The 12,109-nt window shown below is 46.0% G+C and overlaps 2 protein-coding genes across 2 annotated transcripts in view; both read right to left on the bottom strand.

The window, feature by feature from the left end:
- Positions 1-1,141: 1,141 nt before the first annotated feature.
- ift57 (intraflagellar transport 57 homolog (Chlamydomonas)) lies at positions 1,142-7,410 on the bottom strand. Its single transcript, XM_086129299.1, has 11 exons — positions 6,911-7,410; positions 6,243-6,417; positions 6,042-6,160; positions 5,280-5,367; positions 5,125-5,193; positions 4,917-5,045; positions 4,484-4,555; positions 3,430-3,561; positions 3,286-3,348; positions 2,291-2,357; positions 1,142-2,208 (listed from the first exon to the last, which is right to left on the bottom strand). Exons 1-11 carry the CDS (start codon positions 7,066-7,068, stop codon positions 2,051-2,053), a joined length of 1,230 nt encoding a protein of 409 aa, XP_085985425.1. The 5' UTR covers positions 7,069-7,410; the 3' UTR covers positions 1,142-2,050.
- A 430-nt stretch (positions 7,411-7,840) lies between these two features.
- The window catches only part of myo10 (myosin X), a 47,432-nt gene continuing 43,163 nt past the window's right edge, over positions 7,841-12,109 (bottom strand). The window contains exons 36-41 of the mRNA XM_086128886.1: positions 11,772-11,979; positions 11,434-11,570; positions 11,198-11,318; positions 10,428-10,892; positions 9,625-9,816; positions 7,841-9,392 (exon numbers count right to left, since the gene is read on the bottom strand). Coding sequence (XP_085985012.1) covers positions 9,291-9,392; positions 9,625-9,816; positions 10,428-10,892; positions 11,198-11,318; positions 11,434-11,570; positions 11,772-11,979 — 1,225 coding nt within the window. The 3' untranslated portion in view covers positions 7,841-9,290. The remainder of the gene's footprint in view (positions 9,393-9,624; positions 9,817-10,427; positions 10,893-11,197; positions 11,319-11,433; positions 11,571-11,771; positions 11,980-12,109) is intronic.

Here is a 12,109-nt window from a genome sequence, read left to right as displayed (position 1 = left end):
CAAGCAGCTTCTGTAAGTTTAAGTAAATGTATGATAAACATTTACATTATTTTTCATTCAGCTTTCACATCGCCCAGATGTCTTTCTCGGGCAATTCACATGACAACCGCACTGCACACGTCTTGCAAATTATTAAATTAGGCCTCTTTGGTGAATATTCAGCTGTGGAAGAAAATGAGACCCCTATGTCTGGTGCCACTTAAAGTTCATCAAGTGACACAAAATAAAACGTGGAATGCCAAACATTTACAATTTGAAACTGAAGAAAAAAGGCTGGTCTCAAATTTTCGCCGCGGCTGTAGATGCGGTATTACGGCTGTTAGCACCCTCTACTGGTCAGAAGTTGACATAACAGTTTATAAAATATTTCCACAGCGTGTCAACGAGCTGAAAAGATGAATACAATTAACATCAACGGTGGTCTGTATTCGTTATTTTCGGCCGAAAGTAGAGATTTGATAACATTATATGACTGTAAGTGATGCCAGCCTACAAATAACCATAAAAGATGGGGGCGGGGGAACACTTGAAGTTTGAAGGAATACGATTGGGAACATGATTTCAGTCTGATTTATTACGTTTTATTTTACATTTGTTGTTGCCGTGAAAGTATGATCAAACATTTGAGTCTGCTACGCGAGTGATGCTGTGTGCAAAGGTGAGAAGCAGGACAACCGAAACCTGCTCATCTCCATTTGGTCTCAAGTTATCTGCAATCGGCGATCAGATATGAGGAAACCGCCAGAGGCGACCCTTCTGCATTTCTGATGATATGCTGAGTTGACGTGCTTAAAGCGTTTATCAGGCATATGTATTTTGGTGTGGGTGTATTAGAATGAGCAACGATCATGTATTTTGGCGTGATATTTTAATGTGTGGCCGGTTTGCCGATGACCCCAACCCCCCCTTAGAGGCCTCACCTTCATGTAACCTAGCACTAGCAGTACCACAGGTTTCGGTGCTCCCAAAGTCATGCCAGTGGTGTCCCTTTTTGGGCCATTAGTTTAAACTGACGACATTAACATCTCTGTACTTGCAAATTCGGGCCATTACCTGAGGTACTTAACCACTGACAAAGACGCAGCTGTCCTGCACAATCTCAAACCGCATTTGAGATTGTGCAGGACAGCTGCGTCTTTGTCAGTGGCTAAGTACCCACTCATTGATGAGTACCTAAGAATGCAATGGACAGTAATTAGGGTGTGACACATATTTGGTTTCTGTGTGGGGGGGGCAGAGTGGAGACTCAAGTGTCCCTCTCAGGAGTCTGAATTATAAAAATAGCTCCCTGTCTTTTTAGGCAATAATAGCAAGTCGATGATTACCTGTCCCTGCCACCGAACAGCCGGTTGCACAAATGCAACCGCTTCTTTTTTGAAAATCTTGTCACCGTCACACCATTGGGAAATGATAACGTACAAGGCGACCAAATTGGTTGCACTCACACCATGCCACCATGTAAACAGAACAACTTGAAATCAGCCTAGAAATCAGGAAAGATCCAATGTCTCTTGGGAGTCTAAATGTAAAACAACAGCCAGTCGTGTCTTCCTCACGTGCCCCCCTGTGGCGCATCAGTAACGGCGCCATTCACAAAACGAAGGCAGTTCTTCACACCTTTGCCTGGAGTCTTGGGGGAGATCCCAGGATAACCCAAAAAGGGAGAACCGTGGGGTGCGGGGACCTCAAGAGGAAATAAAAAGTGAGGGCTTAGGGAGGGGCTGCTGAGTATAGCTGAGTGAATTGATGAAAGATTAAGCTATGTGAATTTTCAGCATGACGACATACAGTATACAGAATGATACATTTCCACGTTTTCTTTTCAACCTTTAATTTACGAATGACATGGTCAAATGTGATTTCTGTGCTAATGTGCTGCGGGGCAGTTTTCTTTCTTTCTAGCCTGTGGGTGACAGTTGAGCTGGACATGCTGCACCGCCTTTCACCCGACGTCAACTGTGGTCCAAGATTATTTTTCACATCGGAAAACACTTCGTGTCAATTATCAGCAGAACTGAGAAAATGTGAAAGACGATACAGTGGGCGGAGCTCAGACGGCGGGAGAGGCGTGCATGTGGAAGCTAATGTCGGACTTGCGCTTGAGTTTGGCGTGCAGCAGCATGTGCGCCACCACGCCGGCACGCACGTCCATGCGCACGATCTCCTGCTTCAGCTTGCTGGCGCTCTGCTTGATCTTCACCACCGCCGCTGGACACACGTGCGTGGCCGTGGTCAGATCATGACCAAAAAAAGGGGGAGGGGAGCAAACGTTGAAGGAAACTTTTCTCACCTCCATCCGACATGCTGCTGCCTCGCTCCTCCATCTCTTGTTTCACCTTCTCCAACTCTTCACTCAGCTGAAAAGTGACAACCACAACAGCTTAAAACTCATTCAGTACCAGCCAATTCTGGAACAAGTCTGAAAAGACGTTTAAATACGTCTTTGGGAGTGAATGAGTTAATAAGCCACCTTGGTCGCCTTGACAGGACTGTGTCCTCTGGTTTCGGCAGAGCAGAGTGGAGCCCCCCCCCCCCCCCAAGCCCACATGCCATTAAAGGTTATTTAGTCATGTCGTCCTGTTAGAGGAATCTATGAGCAAAATTGTATCATGTTTAAAGTTTCATTGTAATTTGGGCACATCGAAACGTTTGGGTGCATATCCAGCACCCCCCAGATGCCTGTGCATAAAGGCGCCGGCTACCTGGCCGGAGGGCTGTTGAAGTCCACAATTAGCACGTCAATGCAGGTGGGCGATCACGGGGGAGAGGGCGAAACTCGGTCACAAAAGGGGAATGAATAATTCGGGAACAGCGGTTGAACAACAAAAGACGAGTTGAGAACACCCGTCGCGCCCAGGCGACATTGGCCATCCGCAAAGTCTGCAACATGTTAATTCAATGTAGACCAGACAGAAAAGGCGCCAACGTACTGGTGGTTCAATGTTTAAAACAGGTAACCAATCACTACCGAGGGGCCGGACCGGGGGTGCGGTATGCAAATATTGGGGGCAGTGTTTTCCTTGTATGTTACAATAAAAGTCTGAATTGGCGGGAAGGGAGCTCGAGTGTGATCGCGGAGCAACTAACCGTCGTTCGCTCTCAGAGATCCGCTTTCGCCGATATTGAAGACAATTTTCCTGTGTGCCGAGTCATTTCTTTAACTTTGTCCGAGAACATCTCTGACACGTCCTCATGTCCTGACTAGTCTGTGCGTGTGTTCAGTCCACGTCGGTCACCCGAGGTGACATATAACACAGTGTGCGGAAGCATGACGCGTTCACCGACCTCAGCCAGGAGTCGCGTCCTTTGGGCCACGCCCCCGCTGGCGCGTTGGTAGAGCTCCCTGACCTGGCAGACGACAAAAAGAGGAAGACGATAAAAAACGAGGTCGAGAAATAAGGAGGATGGGAGGCAGGGGCGGAGTCTGACCTCGCCGAGCTTGGCCTGAGCGGCGCGACGTTCGTTGATGATGCCTTCCAGTTGCTTGTTCATGTACTTCTCTCGACTGGACACCTTTTCCAATGTCCTGCTGATGTCCTCCTCTAGCTTGCCAATGTAGCCCTTAGAACACCAATGCAAGAAATCAAAAGTGCTGCTGCTGCTCCTACTGGCTAAAATCACAAAGGTCAACGTGCATCGATTTTCCAGATTTCATTTCTTGAGTATGGTGAAGTGTGTCTTCTGCCCATATTTAGTCACGCTGTATAATTTTCCCATGCCCGCAGCGAAACTTTATGTCCTTGAAGCAATCATCAGTTAATATTGTTATACTCCTTACTGGAGACCTTGTGGAGACGCACAGACCATCGGAATGCGCCAGCTGATCCAAGCTAACAAACGGTTTAGGAGAAACGAAAGTTCCGATGCCGCACCATAAGTTCCGGTACCGCCCTTCTGATGATATAAATATGTTGTGAATCCCTTGTACCTTTGCACTTGTGACCACTGCAGCCATTTGTCTGGAACTGGCTGGAATATTCTGCGAATAAAAGCTTCGAGGAAACTGTTCATCGTCTCCAGCCTGTATTTGGATTGCGAATATCCTCATCATCCGAAATTGATGCATATGCGGAGGAAGAGAAAGGCCATCTCTCCCCCAACAATAGTCAGATTTAAGGGAGCCTTGATTTATCCTCCGTCACAACAAGTACACAAAAAAAAAGTTTAAAAAATAAATAGAAAGAAAAAAGTTGAAATGCATGAATAAAAATCTAACTAAGCTGTGGCAAAGGTCCAAAAAGTAACAATCTTGGATCAAAAAAAAAAATAAAATACATTTTACATTTCCCGAATATGGGTGCGGGTGATGCAGAAAGCAACCCAAAACACGGACAAAGAGGCGTGGCCATTGTGCCCATTGTTTTGGCATGGGGCGGGACCAGATGTGTGACATCATCAATTTGGCACAAAAATCTGGTGAAATTCTGACAAGTGGGGAATTTTCTAAGGTGTGTCCTGCCCTTGTGCAGGTCAGTCAAGGCACCTTCGCCTCATGGAGCGAGGACTTGATGGCGTCCTGGTGCTGATGCATCTGGTCCACGTGGACCCTCCAGTCCTGCACAAACGACGGCAAAAACAAAGGCTTGAATTACGAAAGTGATTAATTTGTGCAAAAATTGTAGGTGGATGCTGAAGAGCAGACATTGCGCTGAAAATCTGTGAGAACTCACTGAAAAAACAAAGAGATGGAAAAACGACAGAGGTACATTTGGTAAAACAGTCACTGAAAATGTGGAACACGTACAACACGCAGTCATTTGGGGACAAACTGTTCCAAAGATGTTCTGACTGAGCAAAACAATTTGAAGTTGGAACGGCTTGAAATCAGGGGTGAAAAATGGAAGGAAGTGAAGGCGTAAAGACTTTTGAGAATGTGCTCGATGGTTCCGTATGTCTTGAATGACGAGGTGCTGTACCTTGTTGTCGGTCCTGATGGTGACTTTGAGGAGCGGTAGGACCCTTTCTACTTCCAGGTTCCACTCGGCCACGTCCAGCGTGGAGCGCATGATCTCATCAGGTTTGGACGCCGCCACCGCCGCCGCTTCCTGAGGGAACAACGCAGGTAGCCCGGTTCAAAACTTCTCCGCCACCATGCTAAACGACTTCCTGCTGCTGATGGCTCACTTGAAGCGTGCTCTGCAGGGTGAGCGCCTCCAAGTCCACCAGGTTGTCTTCATCTTCATCGTCCTCCTCCTGAAGAGACAAACCTCACGTATCAACACCAAAAGGAATCAGGAAGAAGGTAGTCGAGGAAAAGGATGAAGAGGAGACGACCGTACAACGATGTGATCCGTATCGTTGAGCATGAGTTCTGCATGGTCGTCCATCACTGATTCTTCTTCTGTGGTTTCGGTTGGGTAGTTTGGTCTGAAATGAACAACAGGCAGTCAGAATTTTCCCTTGGGTGTCCGTTTCCTTTTGTCTCTGAACGTCTTACTTGTTGTGGCGAGGGCCACCCCACCAATATAGTGTGGCTCTCCCATGACAGTGTCATATAATAATCATTTGATTTGATAAATTGATTTGTTGTCAATTAATTAATTCATTATTGCGTCTTTAACTAGGTGCATTAGAATTCGAATTAAATTTTGTTTTAGCTTTAGTTTTAGGTCAAACAAAGTTAATATAAATGAGAGAAAGAGAAATCTGACTTTTTCAGGGCCAATGCAGATGGGACTGGTAAACAGCAATTTGTTGTCCAAGATTTTTCTTTTTGCTGGATTCAAATATCACATTAGCTTTGCTCAATCAGGTCAACCTTTTGAACTGTGGGCATCTGTTTTTTTTTTCCTCACTATTTTAAAACATTACGCTGGTGACCTCTGTCTTCGAAGTTGTGCTTTTAGTTGTGTGAAGCATATTAGGTTGCCTGCCCTGCGTCTGAAATGTGCTATAGAAACAAAGATATCTTGCCTTGTCTTTATGCATAAATGTATGTCTGGATTGCACTGCCCCCAGATGGCCATGATCCACACAACAGGAGGAATAGCACAATGTCCATGGAATGAATGTAAAACGCAAAGAAAAAGGTGATGGAGTACCTTTTAAAGGAGAATCCTCGCCTCTTGAGTACGTGTTCTGCTAGCGTGTTCAATACGAAGCATACGTGCTCGCCTGAACCAGACTTCAACTTGGATGGCGGGAAGTCCACCTTCACACCCTAAACAGACATGTTGAGGAAGGCGTCATATCTTTGGGTTCACTCACAAAACGATAATAATATAAAAGCAGAAAATGTTTACGAGGGCCCTGAGCTCGGCCAGGATGTTGGCGCTGGTGGCGGTGGGCTCATCGTCCTCCTGAGGTCTGGTGAAGCTTCTGCCCACGCTGTTGATGAGCCAGGCGGCCATGATGGTGAATACGTAAAACTGCTCGCCCGGATTGGCTGCCAGGTAAGGGCTGGACACAAAGTAATGTCTGCAACACCACATAGCATATATACAGGGTTAGGGGGAACTTGTTTTGCTGTATAGTGACCACTTCCAGCCAATTGAAGCCATGAAGGCTACTTATTTTAAAAACTCATTGTTAGTTACTAAATTAAATTAATTTCATTCATCACGAAAGACTTCAAAATATTATTTTCTACTGTGGCTTATTATACGCCAATGGTGCAAAGAAATGTCACAATTTAGATTTGAAAAAGTGGAAACACCCTCTGCTCACGAAGGAGAACGTTATTCTTGTAAAATGACGTCGTATTACTTGTAATATTACAAACTCGGGAATAGAATATGCGCCTTTTTTTGGAATGAATATTTACGTCTGGAATGCTCCTGTAATCCAATGTTGCTCATTACAGTGATTTTTTTTTTTGGGGGGGGGGGGGGTACTTGAACCACTGTTTTATATCATTTGCATTTCGAAACAAATATAATAGGAAGGAGAATGTTGTTGTGGTGTGACGTGCCTGGATAGGGGCTTCATGTTGTGTTTTTCCAGCAGCTCCTGGTCACAGTTTAATATTTTCAGCTTCTCCACGAGCGCCTCCATGAGCACGAAGCCTTGATGAAGAGCTCCCGGTCCGCGTTCCTCATCCTCCCAGCCGCGGCGACCGTTCTCCGCCATCTCGGCCGCCTATCCAGCGCTTTTCTGGATTTATCTTGTTTTTTTTCCCAGCCGCCTATTGAGGCGACGAGTGATGTGAGCATACGGCTAGGCTAACCTGTTTTGTTTACTGGCCGCTGTCAGGCAACCGAGAGCAAACCATCGAGCCGGTTGGCTAATGTTACTCGAGTTTTATATTTATCCTCACGACATGACCACGTAAGCGGTCAAAAGTGATCGCATGACAATACTAAACCCGACCTCGCCCGGTGGAAGCATTAAGTCAACAAAAAAAAAGATAGAAGAAAGAAAATCTGAGGCGAACAGCATCATCCTATTTTCCTTCAGCAGCGTCTCCTTCGCGTAAATTAATACGGTTGGCCAATAACATTTAACCGCAGTGCCGCCACCTACTGGTATGGAGTATGGATGAAGTCGGTTGTTTCAGTACATGCTTCCCAACCAGGGGTACGTGTTTTATATATATATATATATATATACACACACACACACACACACACACACACATACACACACACACACACACACACATATATTACATTACGAGCTACTTGCATTTGAAAGTAATAACTCTTTACAATATAAGCAGCTGTGTAGTCACTCTAAGTTGAAGTTTCTTCAAAAAACCATGAGGCTCTTTAACTGGACTGGTCACAAGGCCATATTTTTGGAATGCGTAAGGAAAAACCCACTGACTGAGGTACCGTAGATGTTGTTGACGTGTAGATTATATATTTATTTCCTAGTGTTTGTAATATTTGATGGACACACATTTTGAGAAGAAAGTTTATTGTCAAAATGAGAGCATAAAAAGAAAAAAAAGCAAGAAAATGTACAACCGTCATCCGAGAAGATTTAGAGAAACATTGCACCATGACATCAAAAACATGTACAGCAAAGAAGGCACTCGTATGTGTGTGTGAGAGTGTGTGTGTCTTTGGATGGACCTGCCGCCCGCTGACGTATTGGCGGAACCTTTCCAAATGGCTCGACTTTTAGAAAAGCTCATTTTGCGCTTGCTCACGGTTGACAGTGTGCAACCACGGCGACATGCTCTTCAAGTCAAAAAAGGAATGCAGATTTCAACAAAAATTTGGTTGACATATTTTTGGACAGCCGGATTCCTCAAACTGGTGTCCACGAGACCCAACTAGGGAGTGCACGAGACCCAACTTTGGGGCCCAAAGAGTAATTTGCCATCAATTCCATCTTTTGTTTTATGCAATCTTTCATTGAACTTTTGAAGTTGTTTCAGTGAGACCAAATATCTCAAGTGAGGCTATTTGCAGACATATCTGATTACAATTTGAGCCACCAACAAGTGACATCTGTGCTCTTGAAAGCATTCTGACTTTTAAAATTCATTTTTCTGTTTTTACACATTTTTCACTTTATTTTTAAAAAGTTTTTTTTCACCAAGAAAATAGGCGATTTGCTTTGGTATTTAGTAGAGTACAGTGGATCTCTCAAGATTTTTGCTGTTGGGCGTTTGTGTATTTCCTTCCTCACAGATTTATTTAAAAATTCCCGATCATCTGCTTATTTGCATGTTTTATTTTTGTTACCATGGCAATTGTGATGCCCATTTGGATTTGGAGGGGTTCTTTGTTCAAAAAAACAGAACTAAAAGTTTTGAGAAATCTGCTTTAAAATGACAACACCTGCTAGCTAGCGCCTGCTAGAATTAGCATGTCACGGTGGAGCGGCAAGTGCTTTGATGATGTTGCCCTAGCAACTCCATTCCAATGGAATGTAACTCAGTTTAAAAAGGACCACATGTGAACCACCGTGGTTTTTTTTTTTTTTTTTTTCTTCAGGCACTTGTGAGGCCTTCCCTTGCTCGGCCAGCCAATCAGAACATTCAACAGCAAACCCGAAATGTTTAAGACAAGAACAGCTTATTTACATCTTTTTGTTTACATTCTTTTCAAAGTCGCTTACACTAAGAAAACTCGCTTGTAAAGCTAAGCATAAAGTTCCAAAAAGACGGAAAATAATATTTTCTTGGAACAGATGTTGAAGTTGAAAAACTGAGTGCTGCCTCCTACTGGTAGAGAGGCTCAGTTTCAAAATCTCATCCTGTGCCGCTTTTTGGTTGGCAGAGCTGAAAGTCGTGTTTGGACCAGCCTGCAAAGCTGAGCACCAGGAATCTTGTGGAAGAACTGTGGTGCTGGCAATGTGATCCAAAAGGATCGGATGAGTCCGGGACCAGTTTTCAGGGCTCACCAGGCGCCACAATGGCTGCTGAGCGATTGACAGTTGCTGTAGCGCTTCTTCACCATCATGCTGACGTAGGCCTTCATCAGCTTGGCGATGGCCATCACCTGGACAAGAGGAACGGGCAAAGGCAGAAGTCAGTCACCAAGATGTCACACTGACACCTGTCTACTCATTACTTCTACCATGGAGCCTGGCACTACTGATGTGGAGTCAACATTTTTGACTGGCAAACTCGTTACAAGGGACTTGCAAATATTTTTGGCGCTGATATGAAACAGACGCATTAACCGGTGGGCGTGGCGCGTAGCAAAAGGTGGATTTTTTTTTTCTCCTTACCATTTGCGTCTCAAAGACGAGTTCTCGTCCGTCCACGGCGATCTTGTAGGTGTTGGCGAGCGGTGCCCCAAAGGACAGGATGCGCTCGTAGGGGAAAACTTCCAGAGGCCACGGCTCGCCTCGCTTGTACACCGAGACGGCTTCGCGGCTCACGCCCAGCCAAAGCTCCGATGGGAACGCGCCGTCACCACACTGGAGGACAAAAGAACATTGGAGTGCGGTCAACCCGCTTTACAACGCACATTTTCAAACCAATCGGGTTTTTCCGTCTTTCGTTTTTTCAGAGTATCGAGGAAAGTCTGAAATTATTTTTGCACGCATTCAGTGCAGTACCACAACATGCCCAGTGGAAGAAGCACTGACATGTAGCAGTTATGGGAAAGTTAGCAGAACAGTAGTGCTCATTTTTGTTTGCCCATCTATGGCGTTTTGCATTATGCGTGAGCATCAAGATAGCAATCTTTGATTATAATCTGGTATGGTTGAATTATTAAGCATTAAATTAACAATAATTAACCAAATTATTTTGGTTAGGAAGAACATTTTTGAGCAATCCAGAACACGCGAGAAGGAATGCTTTCAAAAGTGTCTATTAATACATTTACATCTCTAATGGGTGCGGAAAGGATTCAGTGATTACGAAAAAAAAAAAAAACATTTGGTGGATTTTCACCGAGCGATAGCAGGGGTCAACTGTGTGTCAAGGTTATGGTAAGCAGCTAAAAGTGGACTCGTATTAGAAAAGAAAGATCCACTTGACTCCATTCAGAAGGTAAGGATGGGTTCGGATTGGGATTGCTCACCTCCACGTTGAAGAGCGTGGATCCGTAGCCGGGCCAGTCGCGGACCAGCGCCATGTACTTGCGCATAGCCTGCTCCCGCGTGACGCCGCGTAGCTTGCTCCACTTGTCCAGAAGGCCGGTTCGGACGGCCTCCACCTCCTCTCTCATCCAGGCTTCCAGCCCGTTCTCGGCGTCCGAACGGCGCCGGCCGAGCGAGCCGCCGCGCAGGCTTCGCCTCAGCGTTCCCTCCAGGAAGCTGGAACGCTTGCGCTCCGATGTCCCCGAGCGTTCGCTGCCTGACGCGAAGCTCCGTGCCGAGTTTTGCACGCGGGCTCGCAGGCGAGCCATGGGGAACACCTGCGATGTGTCCGGCACTTGGGCCTGGGGGCTTTGGTCTCCCAGAAGGTACTGAAGCCGCAACGCTGAAAGGAACTGGAGAGTCTCCTCGGGAGCTGGATACTGACCACGGATCACTGCTTCGTGAGCCTAAAGACACAAATGCATCTGTCAGTGTTGCAGCAACACTTTTTGCATCAGTGTTTTGGTAAACGCTTGACCAAACATCCTTTGTGTTCTCATTTTTAGCCTTTGTAATTGTGAGAATTGTGCATGTGCACGTGTCTGTCTGTGCATGTGTACTCGACACTGCAACAATTATGCTCTCAAATGCTCCCAACTTCCCCTGCATTTTTTTAGGCTCCCAATTACCGGTACTTAGGAATTATGGTCACGCGTGATTTTTGGGTTAAAATTCTCGGTACGCTGCAACATGAGTGTGGTTTGGTCGTTACCTGTTCAAACATGAAGGCAAACTCCACACTGTCTTGGGGAACGTTGTCCACGTCAAGGAAGCAGTAAAGTTTGAAGTACAACTTCCAGCCAGTGGTGCCCTCATCTGGACTGGAGGACAACCTACAGTGCACGCACGCACACACACACACGCATACCCAGAAGAAGTGCACATTTGTACGACGGCTCAACAACAACGAAGAACAATTAACGTGCTGTTCCAGCAGGTGGCGCTGACTTTTCAAACTTGGCAAGCACATCGGCGACCACTGTGCGATTCTCGATGGCTTTCTCCACGATGTCGTTGTGCTCGAAGAGTGCAAACATGTTCCTGCAGTCCTCCATGGCCAGACCGCGCAGCAGCTTCTCCACCACCTCACATGCACACAGACACACACACACACACGTCAAATCCACACTGAAAAACTGAAAAAAAAAATTTCCCCTTGAAATAAATAAATCCAATTAATTAGCATTAAAAAAAAATTCCCTTGGAACTCTTGACTTTTTTTTCTGGAAAAGGGGTGCTGCAAGACATGAAGAGCAATGTATCGAGCAACGACTGGTGCGACTCACCTCGCCGGCAGTGGTATGCGAGTTGATGATGATCTTGCAGCAGCCTCCGCCGTGACAATGCACAGTGGTGCTCATGTCCCGCCGCGCCACCACGGCCCGGATCTCCTCCAGCGACGGGACGTTCTCACGCCCGCGCGTCTTCTTCAGCGCATCCAGCGCAAAGGTGGCGTAGCGCTCAATCTCCGTGTTTGGGAATGCCTCTCGAGTCCTGCAGGGGGAGGGGGAGGTTTGCTGTTTAGTCATTTCGTGTCGGGGCCCCAGGACTGGGGAACACCGGTGAATGGAACACCGACTGAAAAAGTGACAGAGGCATGTCAGATTAATGGAACACTCTAAGC

Source organism: Hippocampus guttulatus, chromosome 14 (assembly GCF_054856545.1).
Source record: "Hippocampus guttulatus isolate MCC_2025c chromosome 14, RoL_Hgut_1.0, whole genome shotgun sequence".
NCBI classification, from domain to species: domain Eukaryota; kingdom Metazoa; phylum Chordata; class Actinopteri; order Syngnathiformes; family Syngnathidae; genus Hippocampus; species Hippocampus guttulatus.
The sequence above is the reverse complement of the archived record's forward strand: the minus strand, read 5'-3'. Positions and strand labels throughout refer to the sequence as shown.